At 58.6% G+C, this 15,659-nt stretch overlaps 2 protein-coding genes across 2 annotated transcripts; one reads left to right on the forward strand and one right to left on the reverse strand.

Moving 5' to 3' along the window:
- The first annotated feature begins 7,872 nt into the window (after nucleotides 1-7,872).
- On the forward strand, nucleotides 7,873-12,246 carry KVR01_008379 (uncharacterized protein). The gene is made up of 4 exons (XM_044794410.1): nucleotides 7,873-9,316; nucleotides 9,376-10,963; nucleotides 11,033-11,116; nucleotides 11,353-12,246. Exons 1-4 carry the CDS (start codon nucleotides 9,196-9,198, stop codon nucleotides 11,648-11,650), a joined length of 2,091 nt encoding a protein of 696 aa, XP_044642146.1. The 5' UTR covers nucleotides 7,873-9,195; the 3' UTR covers nucleotides 11,651-12,246.
- A 915-nt stretch (nucleotides 12,247-13,161) lies between these two features.
- KVR01_008775 (uncharacterized protein) lies at nucleotides 13,162-15,449 on the reverse strand. Its single transcript, XM_044787137.1, has 2 exons — nucleotides 14,820-15,449; nucleotides 13,162-14,699 (listed from the first exon to the last, which is right to left on the reverse strand). The coding sequence occupies exons 1-2, from the start codon at nucleotides 15,223-15,225 to the stop codon at nucleotides 13,861-13,863; spliced, it is 1,245 nt and encodes a 414-aa protein (XP_044642542.1). The 5' UTR covers nucleotides 15,226-15,449; the 3' UTR covers nucleotides 13,162-13,860.
- Nucleotides 15,450-15,659: the final 210 nt, after the last annotated feature.

Below are 15,659 nucleotides of genomic sequence, written 5' to 3' on the forward strand. Positions count from 1 at the left end.
CAGCATGAGCATGTGGGCGGGCGGGCTCATGGCCTCAAAGCCTCGACCCGCAGACGGCATACGCAGCGCAGCGGCTCCGTCATGCGGGCAAGAGGCGGGTGGAACCAGGCAGCCAGGAGGAGGAGGAGCCTTTCTCCCTGTGCAGTGGATGTGTAGTGGATGCGCAGGCAGGCGGGCAGGCGGGCAGGCAGGCTAGGCGAAGGGGGAAAAATAAGATGGATGGCATCCGCAGAGCTGCATCGGGTGACGACAAGGCTCGAGGGGTGCTATTCTTGTCGTCCATGTGGTGACCCGAGCGCGCAGGCTGGCAGGAAAGGTGCTCGGGCGCGATGAGGTCGGAAGCGGACAGGTGAAAATCTGCAAGTGCGAAGACGAGGTGCCCAATCACAATCCTGAAGAGCTCTCTGCCCAAGCAAAAAGTGGGCATGCGTCAGAATGGCCAGGGGGTCTCCGAGGCGCACATAGCGTACCAGTCTTTTAAGCTTCTTCATCCCACTAAGACTGTCTGCACCGAGGCTAGGGATGTCCTGTGCCCTGGCCCCTGATGAAACCGCTCACGGGTGGGTCTATTCCTCCCTGCTGCCCTGGCGGACAGCCGGGCCCGTTGACGAGAGCGACGCCATTTGTTGTTGATGTTGATGTTGATGCTGTCGATGTTCACTTGTTAGAGTTATTGTGGAGGCAGCGACAGCGGCACAGGGTGCCATGACAGTTGGGCAGGCATAGGCACAGTCGCATTACCGTGAGGGCGGGAACTGATACCCAAGAAGGAGTCAGACACGGCCACGCCCCACTGAACGACTGGCCGACGGGTGCCGGGGCGGGGAGGGGGGAGCGTCCAGCCAAATCTGCCCGTGGTGAGCCGGCCGCTGAGATTGGCGAGCAGCGCCCCGGACAGCGACGAGCGTGAGCGTGAGCGTGACGCCGGCAATGCTCAATGCACCACCCAGCCAGCCAGCCCAGCCCAGCCTGTGGGCACCCCAAGCTGCTGGCGGTGTGTGCTGTTTCGAACAGCGAGTGCAGTGGGTGCAACGGCAGAACGGGAGCTAGGCCGTGGGAACCGGCCTGGCCAGCCTTGGGTGGTGCATACCATGATCTTGGGGAGTTGCACAGATGACCCAAGATGTGGGGGAGGCACTTGTTTGGCTCTGCCGTCTCGCCGGAGTGTTTAGTCTGATCAAGCAAGCGCCTCCCGAAATAGCATCGCTGCCGACACGTTTGGTCCCCTGGGGTTGGGAGAATCTGGTGAAACATTGTTCTGCTGGTATGCCAGTGTGCCTGGCGGCACCCGCCGTGGCACGCTGGCCAAGGGAGGGAAGGGAGAAAACAATCGCATGTGTGTGTGTGTGTGTGTGTGTGTGTGTGTGTATGTGTGTGTGTGTGTGTGTGTGTGTGTGTGTGTGCCAGTTGTACGGAGTACGGAAGACTGAGTGCAGCCAGCCAGCCAGCCAGCCAGCCAGCCGCCATGGCATACTCCGTACCGAGAAGAGCAGAAGGGCAGGCACGCACGCAGGCATCTTGTATAACACCCCCAAGGCTGTCTGTCTGTCGTCTGTCCGGTTCAGACGACATGACGGCGACGAGATGAATGCAAGCTGCCTGCTGCAAGCTGCCTGCTGCTTGCTCCCGCACATGATGTACACAAATCGGCTCGTCCATCCGACTCGGGGAATCTCCTCCTCATGGGTCAGCATGGGTTGGGCCAACTTGGGGTTCGAGCGTCTGGAGTCAGCCACCACGCTGCAGTTGAGGCCCTGGCGAACACGCAGCAGCATGGTACTGCTCGCTCGTGGGTTAATTTAACTGCGGTCTCCTTGCATCGAGTGTCAAGTTTCATGTCGTCAGTTGGCCTAGTCGTCAATCGGCATTATGCTCGGCAGGTGGATGATCAAACACTCGACCTGCTCCTTTCGGCTGGTCTTTTACTCCACATCCCACATCCCACAGCCCACTTGCCCACACAGCCAACTGCACCTGCACCTGCACCTGCACCCGCACCTACACCCGCACCGTCACCTTGGGAGCTCAGGGAGCTCTGATGCCCTGCATATGTGACCATGTAGCTCCATGTCGTATCCTACCGTGTTCGTGCGGGATAGTGGCTGCCCTTGAAGCTCGTGACCACGATGACGATGCCGGTTTGGGATGCCATGAGCACCTCCTCCAGCGGCGAAGGCGTCGGTTGATGCGAGCTGCAGTGGGCTCGTCCGCTCATCACACCCTCACTACCGTCATACGTAATATAGACACTCCGAGAACGGACTGTATGTGTGCTTAGCATCAAGCCTTATGCCATAAACAATCTCGGGCGTGTGGCCTGCTGCCCAATCCACTGTCGAGGTCGGGCCGGGCCAAGACTCCCTTCAGCTGATATGGTCTTCCCTTGACAGGACCACGAACTCAAACCCCGAAAGACAGGGCTGGGGAGACCATCATAAACACTCACCCTGACCCCAACGATGGCTGAGACGAGACCCTATCCCCAGTCGCCGTCGCTGCCCTGATAGCATTGCTTCCCTCTGCGCACCAGCGGCCTTCTCCATGCGGGAGCCTGTGCAGGCTGGCAGGCCAGCCTCTTCAGGTGGACCTCGTGGGATGCAGTTTGACATCACCACGGGGGAGGGGCCGAACCAAAATGCAGATGAAGACGGTAGCCACAGAGAAGCCAAGGTAAAAGTCTCAGAACCTCTCGCATGGCTGATATCAAGCATCACCGTCGTCATCACCAACATCATCCTCATCATCATCATGGACATCATTCATGGACCTCCATCGCCTCCACCGAGTACACAAGCGAGGCTCCTCTTCCCCCTGCCTCGGTGGCTGGTCGTTAGGTGGTACAGTAGTGTGCGCACAGGCACCGGGATTGATGTGTTCCTAAGACGATCCCTCCCGTTCCGCACCAACGCGGTACGACGAGATTGGAGATGTACATGGCTATCGCATAGCCACGCCTCTCGTACGCACAAGCACGCGCACCCTGACGCCCCGACTGATAGCCAGAGAGGAAGAGAGTGATCGCTCGTATCAACAAAACGTTCTGGACTCAATTGATGGAAGAAAAGAGTGGGCTTTGAGACAGGCGGGACGAGGGCACGACGTTGACTGGGCCAGCCCCTGCAGTGATTTGGCCTAATGTCGTACTGCATGGTCCTACTCTAGGTACCGTACCGTAGCACTCCGTAGTGGTACCGCCTGCGGTAGCGCCCTCCCACCTCTTGTGTGTGCAGCATTTTCTGAAGCAAAGCGCCTCTCCCTTGCCCGCGTCCCCACCATGTTTCAGAGCTGCCAGGGGCCCCGAATAGGAAGCCACCTCCGCGCCCCGTCAGAATTTGAGAGTGGGTGGGGTCCAGCCCGTCGACTCGCGGCAGCTGCTTAGCACTCCCCGATCCGGCCTCTGTTCCTCTCTTGACTCCACGCCTCCATCATGCCAGCATGCCAGCATGCCTGCTCGCTGCTGGCTCGCCAATCCGCCGGCGCGATGCGACGGGATGCGGGAGATGCTGGCATGGGCATACACCGAACAGCAGGGGCTGCACACCGGCGATGGGCAGTCTGGCAGTCTGGCAGTCTCTTGGTCGGGACAGGCAAGTCTAGATGCACTACTGCACAGTACCACTCCTGTATACTGCCGCTGCTACCACACAACGTGCTGCCCGTTTCGCCAGCACCAGTCCTAGTTCAGCACCAGGGCGACCGATGATGATGACCACCCTGCAGACATGCTCTACTTTGTGTGTACACACGTCCATGCGAGGATCGAAGGACGGGGCATTTGCGCCAGGTGCGAGGCCCCGTGGCCGTTGGAGAGGCTTGGCCACAGACAGACACCCAAAAGGCGACTCCTGCTCCTCCGCCTCCGCAATGCACAGGCGGAGCGCAGCCAGGGAGCAGTCACAGTTGCAAGGGTGGCCCGCCAACAAGCCGTCATCACGTCTGAGAGCAGAGCATCTAACCGCATCTTGAGATGGCTTTCCACATCGGTGATGCTCAGTTTCAACTCGCGGAACATGGTAGTCAGGCCAGTCTGACAATCGGCAAGGTTCAGAGCACAGGCCCAGAGGCCCATCCTCCATGCGGCTCTGTTCATGATCTTCGCCAACCGCGAGGCAAAGCTGCTGTCGATCAGTTGTGCGCAAGTCCAAGACTGCCAACTAACAGTAACGGTATCTACCCGCACGGCTGGGTGGCCGACCTCGACAGAGTTTAGACATCTCGCCACTTTGTGGGCAGCGCTGCTGCCCACAGGCAAAGCCACGGATTATGCCGATGCTGGAGAGCACAGTCCACCTGTCTTCATCGCGTGGCGCCTTCTTTCCCCTCTGTGAGGCACAGGGGGCCATAATTTACCCTTCGGCCGGATCGAACCATTCTGGTCACCAACAGTCCGGGGCAGAGCGAACTGCACAGTACCACCACCACCCTACTCCATCGGACCTCAGTCTAGCCTGACTGACGTCTAAGACACTCGACCGTATACGGTTCAAGCATATTGGTTGGATTTCTCGGCTCGGGTAGAGCTTCTTGTGAAGAAAGCCTGCTTTGTCCCACGAGAATAGTTGGACGGAATTCGTCACAAACATAGGCTCGGGACTGGGCGCACTAGACAATCCAGTTCCTTCAAAGTCGCTGCAAACCTCAGCGACAGCAGGGACAGGCGGCGACTTGCATGAACCACGGCTGCCCGATAGTTCAAAGAAGAGGCATGCGAAACGGTCCCTTTGACCTTACCACGGCTCAGGCATTTACCTGCCATGAGATGAGATATCAATCTCTCTCTATTTCATTTTTGTCGCCTACGCTACTGGTTTCGTAAGATCTGCTAGATGCGGGCGTGCCTGGCGGCACAACACCAACAAATGCCTTGGTCAACGATTCCACATCGTGTCGCTTCCAAGAGACCTGATCTGGAAACCCACATATCTCAAAGTGAATCAGCCCAGCGGGTACCAGTACATTCACCCACAGCTATTTACCCTCAGCATCACCTAGTGATAGAGAATTGCGGAGGCCAGGACTGCGAGTGATTGTATGCGTTGGCGCGAGTAGGATGCACGCCTGGCGCCGACCACCCCCAAGAAAGGGCAGGCCCGCCCTGGGCGGTTCTTTTTTAAGCAACTTGATGATTTTACGCTTATGAGGCCGGCCAGAAGCGGTGGCCCGTAAGCTGCGAGATCTTGCTGGCCAACGCTCCTCAGATGTGCGACATTGCTCAAGATGGCCCCGGTCAAGCCAGCGAATAGCCTCAGAGTCCCACTACTTTCAGGAACTGCAAGCCAGAGACCAGTCCAATGGGAGCCTTGAAGCCAGGGGCAGGGCGGGAGGGCATTGGATGGGGCTGCATCGCTGCAAACATGCTTCTTTTTTCCCGCCAGGCTCTGTTTCTGCGCCTAATCAACGTCTTTTCTGCGCCGTGCTACCGAGAAGCTTACGAATGCTCAACCCAGAGGCGCCCGGTGCTCGCCTCTCACGTCTCGTTGCGGGCAGGCTGGGCGGGCTTGCCAGCATCCTCGTGCGGCACACTCGGAAGCGATAGCCATAGAAGGTGACCTAGGAGATTTTGGGCCTGAGAAAAGCCCAGGCTATTGCTAGTGTGCGGGCACTTGGGACAGCCCTTGAGAGGACGGATATTGATCATCGATGACAGCTGCCTACACAGTACCCAACAAGCTGGGCCAGGCTGTCTCCAGTGCGCCGGTGTTAAGTCAGGACGCCGTCCTCTGCATCACCGTCCTGGACTGTGGCGCCAGGGCAGCCATCTTCATGCGCGAGAACTTGATCCCGCCACCCTTGCCCTCGTGCATGGATGCGCGAGGGCAGCCTCAGCTTAGAGCGGCTTGGAGGACAGGGAGGCTGGAGGTGATGACCCTGCTTCGTGGTGAGACCCCTCCCCTCGTCGTCACCCCACCACGGCGCTACGAGGCTTGCCTCTTGCCATCACCATGCCTGCTCTGCCGTCCAGCGCGCCTGGAAGGCAAGCTTCCTCGATGACCCCGGACGGACGCACCCTCTCTGCCTCTTGGTGCACACTGGTCCAGCCCGGGGAGCACTGGCCATTCACCCCAACCGGTCTGCCAGCAAAGCAGTGCCGATATTGCTGGAGATGGCAGACCATTAAACTTCCTCGCGACCGACATATCCGTCTGCTGGCGTGCCCGAAATGGCTCCCCCGCCCAGGAGCGCCCGAGCTTGTAGCCATTTGGTTGTGATTGCATGAGCAACTAGCTCGTCGGTGAATTGCCATCGGCCCCGTCCCCATCGGCACCGGCAACAGGAGCAGTAGGCGGTAGCGAGGACGGCCAGCAGGGCAACCTCATCAGCGATCGGTATTGCGAACCGTTCGTACCACCCCTGGTGATGTGCAGCCCCTTCGCCCACTTTTGCAGTCAGAGATATCTCCGTCTTGCAAGGCGCAGGGGACCAGGCACGGGAGTTGAATGTGGGTACGGTACGGAGTGGTCTGTGACTCTTCTACGGGGGCAAGGCAGCGCAAGCAGCAAACCTGCGAGCGGGCTGGCGGGAGTCAAGAGGTGCGGCCCCACGCTGGGTTGAAGTCCGAATGACGGGCCCAGTGTTATGGTGAACAAGGGTTTTGGGCAAGCCAGAATCTCCACGACACTACTGCGCTCACGGACGACAAAAACCAGTTCAGGACGAGCCACCACCACCCAGCGGCCCCGGGGGCACACAGGGCACCCATGGCACGCCCATGCTGGACGTGTTATTAAATTTGTGTTCGGATTGCCTGGGTCACTCATTGTCTCTTCTGGGACACCAGCACGACCCTTGCATGGGCGACATGGGCGACATGGGAGACATGGGAGATTTGCCCGTGCCGTCGCGCCCTCTTTGCTCCTCTTCTAGTCTCCCCACGGGCCCCGTCGAGATCGTGTCCCCTTTGAGCATTTCTCTCCGTGGTCATAAGCTTGAGGCTGACAGGACGGCGGCAGTACCTGGGTAGCCGGCCAAAGAACCCCAGAGATTGCCAAAATGATCAACTACTAGTCATTCGGACCGGACAACGGATACTGGACCCAGGCTGCCGTGATGGAGCCCACGGCCTGACATAACCACGGATTCACCAAATTGACTGAATGGCAGACCTATACTGACCAAAGACTATTGTGTTGGACGTCGCTCTATAGCACCGGCAAGCCATACCCGTATCCCACATTCCACATTCCACAGCCTTCCTACCTTGCGTATAACGGGTAGGGGTGTCCCTTCTACGCCCGGGGCCACAGCCTGATCGAACTGGGGGGCAATGAGTAGGGTGGCCAGTATACTGGCTGCGGGAGGACTCGAGGGACCATCCATTTTGTCGCCTGCGCCGGCGGTGTCAGCAACAGGAGAAATCAGGAATCCTGTACGGGGTAGACGCAGGCCAGCCAGACCAAGCAGGGCCATAGGTGCTATTAGTAACCACGAGCCAGCACCTTCACGTAAGAAACAAACCTGAACACACAGCCAGGCCGGAATCTGCACCCACCGGGCCTGACCGCAGTCGACCTTTTTTGGGTTGCTCTGTTGTTGTCCTTCCTCTACTGTGACTGGGGGACGGACTGGGGGGGGGGCAGACGGAGGGAGGGAGGGAGGAGTGGTCCAGAGCGCACACACCCCCCCTACATGACCTGGACGGCCAGTCAGGTACCCAGGTACCGTGGGCAGGCCCTTCCCACCCCGTCCAACCCACCCCTGGCTCCAAGGTTGAGGTCCCACCGTCCCGCTGCGCGCCCTTCTGACCAGTCATGGGCTTCAGGACCCTGGCCTGTCCGCCCCTCCGCATCCTTGCACTAGTCCACCCGTCCATCTTCTCCCAGAGACCTGCACGACGAGGTACCTGCACGCGCATGGCCATGTACCCGGGCTGCTGTGCGGCCAGATTTGAAAATGGGAGCAGCAGCCAGCCCGTCCGAATCCCTTAAACCCCCAGGCCATCCCTCTTCTTCCCTCCCCCCCGACCAGCCTGCGAATCTCTGCCAAATCTTCTTGTGCAAGACCTTCCCCTTCTTCCCTCCTTCTACCTTTCTCCTCGTGTCTCAGGAGGCTCGCTACTACCGGACCAACGGTATTTGATCTATTTCTTGGAGCAGCAACCAACATAACCTTTTGGAAACCTCGCCTCGCACCTGCACACCCGCTCCGTCTTTATTTCTTTTTTTTTCTATTCTTCTCCCAGCCCTTTTTATTCTGCAGCCACGGCTTCCAGCTCGCTCGCATCCCATCCCATCGTTGTGTGTTGCCCGCGCATCCCAGAGGCACATCATCTCCTCACATCAGACACAGACCGTCGCAAAGTCTGTCAATCACCGCCCACCCCTTCAAGCTCATACCTTGCCTGGGTCCGATCTGACGAGCTTCGACAACCGGGAGCTTGCTTGCCTGACTGCCTGACTGCCTGGCTGACTGTGATCTGATCCTGTCTATCTTTACACGCAGCTATTTCAGCTCCTCTCTGTCTGTCTCTCGACTGGGGTTTCGCAGGGTTGTGCCATCGTCGTCCCAATAAAACAACTTAATATCCTCCGTTGCAGCAGCAGCAAGTCAGCAGCAGTTGTTGATCGACAGTCATTCAATTGTTTGTCAATCAGCAGCAGCCCACATCCGACCGACGACAAGCCTGTCGAGCCGGGACTTTACTGCACCGCATCATATCGCTGCGGGTCGCTTCGGATATTGGCAGCACGGTTCTCCGGCGCGCTTTCGAGGACACCCCCGACCCACAGTTCCCCAAATCCCAACCCCTATCTTTTTCCCTCTTGCGCTATTGCCTGTGCCTTGACGGTTCGGCCAGCGCACGCCCACCCACTAAATTCGCTAGACGCAATTGGTGGCCGACCTCACTGTGTGCATTTTATCTCCTCTTCACCCCCCCGGGCTGGACTCGATCATCTTTATCAATCCTCACATCCATCCTCACCACCCCCGACGTTCACGCACATCCTGCTGTGCACGACTTCGATCGACTCCCTCCAACGCCTGGCTGCGAGACGAACCTGCATCGACGATCATCGCGTCGCCTGTTCTCTTTTACCTGTCCCTTGTGTTTCAATTGGCGACGATCCGAACACGCTTTGGTGCCGTCCCGACCTCTGCGGATCTTCCCACCTCTCGCCGCCCAGCCACGCACCCTCTTCGCATTCCAGAGGCCGTCCTATTTGAACAAGACGCTCCCGCCCGCGGCGCGTGCCCAACATGTATTCACAAGCAGGCGCAATGGCTGCACCTCAAAAACCAGAGACTTTTATGCTGAGCACAGAAGCTCAGCAAGCACTGCCACACGATGCACAGGTTGCTCTGCAACAGGTTGACAACCGTATGCACCCTTCCTGACCCTTGAGGAGTCCCAATGCGCGTCTAACCAATGTTGTCTAGTGAAATACTTTCTCATCTCTGCACCCGTCGACTGGCAACCAGATCAGTACATCCGACGGTTTCTCCTGCCCACCGGCGAGTACGTCTCGTGCGTGCTGTGGAACAACCTCTTTCACATTTCAGGAACCGACATCGTACGATGCCTCTCCTTCAGGTTTCAGGCCTTCGGCCGCCCCGTTAAGAACTCCAAGAAGTTCGAGGAGGGTATCTTCTCCGATCTCCGAAATCTGAAGTCGGGCACCGACGCGTCCCTTGAGGAGCCCAAGAGCCCCTTCCTCGACTTCCTGTACAAGAACAACTGCATCCGAACGCAGAAGAAGCAAAAGGTTTTCTACTGGTACAGCGTTCCCCACGACCGCCTTTTCCTCGATGCCCTGGAGAGGGATCTCAAGAGGGAGAAGATGGGGCAAGAGGCTACCACCGTCGCCGTCAGCGAGCCCGCCCTGTCCTTCCAGTACGACTCGTCCCAGTCGCTGTACGAGCAGCTCACCAAGGCCCAGCAAGCCAACTCCTCTTCGTTCAACGCCCAGCAGACCTTCCCTCCTTCGCAGTCTACCTCCCCCGTCATGCGCGCTGTCGACGCCATGCCACCACCACAGATGATGCCTCAGTCCATGGCCCCTCTGTCTGACGGAATGGAGGCGATGGTGCCTTACGGAGCCATGTCGATGGCACCCCAGATGCCCCCGACCATGGTTAAGAGGGAGCCTGATTTCAACAGGGTCCAGTACAACCAGAATGGCGTCCCAATCACACAGGGCCACCAACGCCACGCCTCCATGCCCGCGTACGGATTGGAGTACTCGCCTGCTCCTTCGTTCGTTTCTTCTCAGTACGAGGACTACAGCAACCGGGGCATCTCATTCGAGCCCATCACGCCACCTCAGCAGGCCCTGGGCATGTCTGCGGAGCCCGCTTACATTGCTAATGAGGAGACCGGTCTCTACACCGCCATTCCCGACCACATGAACGGCGTCAATGGTCTGAACGGCATGATCCAGCTGCCCCCATCAAATCTGGCAGGTGGTCAGTTTTCCCGGGGGTACGGCGCCAACAACGTCTACTCCGTGATCGAGGGTTCGCCAACGTATAAGCAGCGAAGGCGTCGCTCGTCCATCCCACCGGGAATGTCTGCTGTCGCCGCCGCAACTGCCACGGCTGCTGCCCAGGCTCACCGACCTTCGGATCTCCGCCGCTCTGTTTCCGCCTCGGTAGGGCCAGTTGCTGAGGGTGACGAATCCCTCGGCAACTCACCGCCAGGGCTGACCTACAGCAACGTGTCCATGTCGAGCCAGCAGCACAAGGAGATGCTCGAGCTTTCTCGCCATGGCACTCCCCTGTCCACCGTCGAGGGCAGTCCCGCCATGAACCCGATGTCGCTCCAGCAGGAGTACCACCAGCTGCCTCATGATGACATGGTCAACGGCCACATGGAGGAGCAGCGCCGGATGATGCAAGGCCAGAACGGTGTCATGCGTCGTGCGCGCTCTGCGACCGTCATGGAGCTTGGCCCATACCCCCAGAAGTCTCACTCCTGCCCCATCCCAACCTGCGGTCGTCTCTTCAAGCGTTTAGAGCACCTGAAGCGGTAAGACCGGAACAGCATTTTCTTTGTCAACACACGATCACCTTGCCGTGTATCTGACTAAACTTCCAGACACGTGAGAACACATACCCAAGAGAGACCCTACATCTGCCCTTATTGTAGCAAGGCATTCTCCAGATCAGACAACCTAGCACAGTATGCCCCATCTTTCCTTGACTGCATTTCCTTTGTACTTTCTTTTGTGGCTACGAAGATGCTCGAAATCCTCATGTTGTGTGCGTGGCATGTTACCGAGACTAGCGAAACCCAAAGCAAAACAAAACCGCCGTCGTCACCACACAGCACAGGACACAGCACAGCACATCTTCAACAGCTCAAAAGGATACACGAAATCGTGCGAGCAACAGAGACTGACGTAGCATTCCGCGCAGACACAAGAGGACACATGACCGCGGCGAAGGGGCCGACGGCCTGAACCTCTCCGGGGAAGACGAGGAGGAGTACTCGGGTGAGGACCACATGGGCTCACTGGGAGACGCCTCGCCCAACTCGGAATCGGGCTACATCACCGCGTCGCTGAACTCGGTCGCCAACGGCACACCGCCAACCTCGAACGGCAACTATGGGCCCTCGACGTCGATGCCCAGCACGCAGTCTGGCTTCCACAGCCTGCAAACGCTGAGCCTGCCGATGACGATCAGCCAACCCCACACGGCTGTCATGATGTAATCTGAAAAGGGCGCTCGGAAGCCTGGCAACGCCTCCTCCGGTTCGAAGGGGACTGTAAATTTATGGATACTTTGTTTTATTTCACGACTTCATGTGCGAGGGCTTGGGACGGATGGTCAACACGTGTCATTCCCGGATGAAGGGGCAGGCTTTCCTTCACGGGACTCCTGGGCGTTTCCTTTGCGGGGCTTGCTGTTATGTTTTTATCGAGCAACCGGCGACCATTTTTTATTCTCTTTTTGGTTTGATCTCCCCCGCCTGGGAGTTGGTACTTTTTTGCGTTCTACTTTGGGCAGAAAAAGCACAATAGACGGGCGTCGGGCGTAGCCCTCTGCGGAGCTCCCCGAACAACATATTCTGCATCATGGGACGGCACCGAATGACTGGAAGTGGTGTATATAACTGTCTTCGGTTCATCGGGCGCTAGCAGATCGGGATGAAAGATACCAGTTGGTTGGAGACATAGTTATGCACTTGGAGGACGAGGTTTTGAAAGGGCAAATTACATGCACAATACTCAGATGTGCTCATTCCAAGGCTGCAGCTTGTTCATGCCAGTCAGTGAATACGATGAATCTCATACAAGGTCACAATCACATTTGCCATGACGTTTGATTTGCATCCCACAGATCCCGAGTCCCTGGACGGATAAGCAACGACGTCCTTCTGCCGTGTGATGAGCATACTTCGCGTGCGCCGCCGCAGCCAGCTGTGCGATTAGTCAAGGGCCCCGTCGAGGCTGGGCCGGCTGCAGGTGGAGCTGGCACGCACTGTGGCCGTTCAGACATGGGCAAAACCTGACAGTCTAGGCCTTTGGTTCCCCAGCGGATGACGTACAGAAGGACACAGGGAGACGAGGCAGGCAGGCAGATCTAGATCCGAAACAAGGTTTCGGTCGATGTGGACGCAACCCATCATGGTGTTGCACAGCCAGAAGGCCACAGGGGTGGGAGAGGGTGGGAAAGGGGTGAGAAAAAAAAGCAGGTACCGCCCACGGAAGGATGCTCGTCCTCGTTTCGAGCCCTCTCTTCGCGGCCTCGTGCGGCGGCCCAGCCTAGTTCCGCCCACGCCCACGCACACCCATCGATCGCATCGCCCCCGTCCCCGTCCCCGTCGCCCAAAAGGGCATCATCCATCCTTCTGAACCAAAGTCCTGCACTCGAACTGCCGAGATTGGGCCAAATTATCCCGCCCGTCAGCAAATTTCTCAGTGTAAAAAAAGAGACTCGGATGGACAGCCATCCTACCACTCACTGTATGAGGGAAAAGAAAATGAAACAAGGGCAATATGAAAACAAAAGAGGATATTAGATTCTGTTGCTGACTGAGTGACTGGCTACCGCGCCACATGATTGCCTCCACTTCTGCAAATCAGCCCCCATCCTTTTGCCAACAGTAAGCCGCTCTAGATCCCATCCTGGGCTCAAAAGTGCCGAACCTAAAAATACGGACCCCAAAGGAGAGGAGAGGAGAGGGACCTATCGGTTAAGACCTTTGGCCACGAGGGTTTCCCAAAATGGCAACACAAAGTGCGTACGTGTGTCATGCACGTCAGACTCTTCTTATGTACGGTGTACTTACTATGTTAGTAGGGCGGTCGGTGGTGGTGGGTGATGTGAGAGGCTTGCCTACCCGCCGCCGGCCCCGCTCCGCCCCCCTCCCCCCCCCTCGATTACTTGGGGCAGGAAACAGGACGGGATGATGGTGTGTGCCCCAGCAGGACGCAGCACCGAGGCGAGCAGGATCCAAAGATGCTGCTGCGGCGGCGGCCCTGGGCGGCCGGGCGGGCGGCCGGGCGGGCCTCGCTGGGTGCAAGGCGAGCTGGAGAAGCTTGACTGAGAAGATTAACATTAACTCAAATCAGTGGGGGTTTGCTTGGGGACGCCGGCCGCTTCCAGGCGCAGATCTCTGATCCTCTTGCTCCTCCTGCCGCCCGGCTGGGCTCCCGTCTGCCTTCGGTGAGGTATAGGGTCTTGTATATGTAAGTAAGCTTGTTTGAGGTTGTTGTTTCGGAGGCCGTGGCCGCGTCCACCGTGTTCGTAGCCACACATCCATAATAGGGAAAAGAGGACCTTGATAGGGAAGGGTCCTTAGTAACCGTATTAACAAAGTGGGAAAATTAAACCAAAAAAATACTTGTCCTCTTGGGACGCAGGAGTCAACCAGCCTCTTTCGCTCACCCACATTCATTCACACATTCATTCATTCATTCACCTCCGCCTGCGGTGCTTGCCCTTGCCGCGCTGGTCGCCCATCCTCTTGCCCTCCATCTCCACCGCCCTGACGTCGCGCTTACTCAAGCGCAGCTCGCCGCCCTTCATCCTGCCCATGCCGGGCATGTCGACGGGCAGGTCCGAGCCCCTGCCCTGCCTCCTCCCCCCTGCCTTCTTGCCCGTGCCCTTGCCCTTGCCCTTGGCCTCGTCGGGCCTCTCCCTCTCGAGGATGATGCCGTTCTCCTTGGCCTCGCGCCGCCGCTTCTCCTCCCGCGCGGCCTTGGCCCCCAGGATGCCCTTGCGCACGTTCATGGGCATCTTCTTCTGGCTGTTGAAGATGCTCCCGCTGGACCCGAGCCTCTGCAGCCGCAGGTCCGTCGTCAGGGCGCGCGTGCGGCCCTCGGAGAAGGCCTTGCTGGGCGCCGTGGCGCCTGACGTGGCCGCGTTGAAGGGGTTCGTGGCCGACAGGATGTGGGATTCCGAGATGAGCCTCTGCAGCTCCAGGTCGTTCTTGAGCAGCGACCTCGAGTCCTCGTTCTGCGGGTCCTCGCCGCCGTCGCCCTGCTGCTGCTGCTGCTGCTGTTTCGAGCGGGCCTTGCCACTGGACCCCGCCGCCGCCGCGGGTGAAACGGCGCTCTCTGGTGGCCGTGATGACAGGTAGGCGCGCATCTCGCGCTTGGTCATGAGGGCGGTCTGGGGCGTGAGCGTAGAGAGCGACGGGGTTGGCTTGGAGTAGTCGACCACCTCGATCTGGTGGCTGTTTGTTTCCCTCGTTTCGGGCCCTGAACCTGTTTCATCTCCCTCGCTGCTGTCGTCATCGCCCTCGCCCTCGCCGTCTGTGGCCCGCACGTGTCAGTCCTACCGTAACAGAAGGGTGACGAAGAGGGTAAAGAAGAAAGTGCTTGTTTCAGTGGCCGGGCCGCAGCCCTCGGTCACCACCACCACCACCCACTCACCTTCGCTGTCGCCGTCATCGCCGTCATCCTCCGCAGAGAGGCCGTCCCACTCATCCTGGCTGTCGCTGTCGCTGTCGCTGTCGCCGTCGCCGTCGCCGTCGCTGTCGTCCTCTGCCCCAGAGTCAGAGGTTTCGGACCTCATGTCCTCCACCCCGGCCGCATCGTCCCTGTCGCCGTCGGCCCCCTTGCCGGCAGGCCCCTTCCTCCGGCCCTTGGCTGCCGGCTTGCCCGCCTTGTCGTCATCGGACCCCTCCAAGGGCGCGAACTGGGCCTCAAAGTGCTTCCTGAAGATGGCCTGGGCTTCCTCCATGGCCGCTGCCTCTTCTGCCTTGGCGTCGGCATCTGCGGCCTTGCCGGCCGGCGCCCTTCGCTTCCTCTTGCCCAAGACCACCGTACCGGGTGCCATGATTTTGCTCTGTCCTGTTCTGTTCTGTTCTCTTCTGTTCTGGGCTTGACCCGGCCTCGGCCTGACCAGATGCGGCCGTGATGTGCCTGTTTCTGAATTCGCAGGGGATGAGTGAGTATCTGATGGGATGTACCTTGACCGCGGCCAAGATGTACCTCTCAATTGATGAGCCCCGGTGAGTTTTGTGGATGTTTGAAAATGTGGTGGTGGTGGCCGATATGAGAGGGAGTTTTGTCAAGTTATTCCCGAACGAGATTTTTGATGGGTCACACACATGCACTTGGGTAAATTGGGCCTTGTTCATGCATGGTAGCCGCTGGCGCGCCTGAAATTTCTGACCCGTGCAAAATCTTAGCGGCCGTTAGGTGGTCCAGAGAGAGCCGCAACAGCTGCCCCACAGCCCTTCCAGTGGGTGCAACCGAGTGACCTAGCGC

Source organism: Diaporthe batatas, assembly GCF_019321695.1.
Source record: "Diaporthe batatas strain CRI 302-4 chromosome Unknown Contig00010, whole genome shotgun sequence".
Classification (NCBI taxonomy): domain Eukaryota; kingdom Fungi; phylum Ascomycota; class Sordariomycetes; order Diaporthales; family Diaporthaceae; genus Diaporthe; species Diaporthe batatas.

Excerpts from the sequence above, each read along its gene's own strand:
- KVR01_008379 (XM_044794410.1), top strand. The coding sequence starts at position 9,196 with ATGTATTCACAAGCAGGCGCAATGGCTGCACCTCAAAAACCAGAGACT. Across the intron at positions 9,317-9,375 it reads TCTGCAACAGGTTGACAACC|TGAAATACTTTCTCATCTCT; the intron begins GTATGCACCCTT and ends AATGTTGTCTAG. Across the intron at positions 11,117-11,352 it reads AGATCAGACAACCTAGCACA|ACACAAGAGGACACATGACC; the intron begins GTATGCCCCATC and ends CATTCCGCGCAG.
- KVR01_008775 (XM_044787137.1), bottom strand. The coding sequence starts at position 15,225 with ATGGCACCCGGTACGGTGGTCTTGGGCAAGAGGAAGCGAAGGGCGCCG. Across the intron at positions 14,700-14,819 it reads CGATGACGGCGACAGCGAAG|ACGGCGAGGGCGAGGGCGAT; the intron begins GTGAGTGGGTGG and ends TGCGGGCCACAG.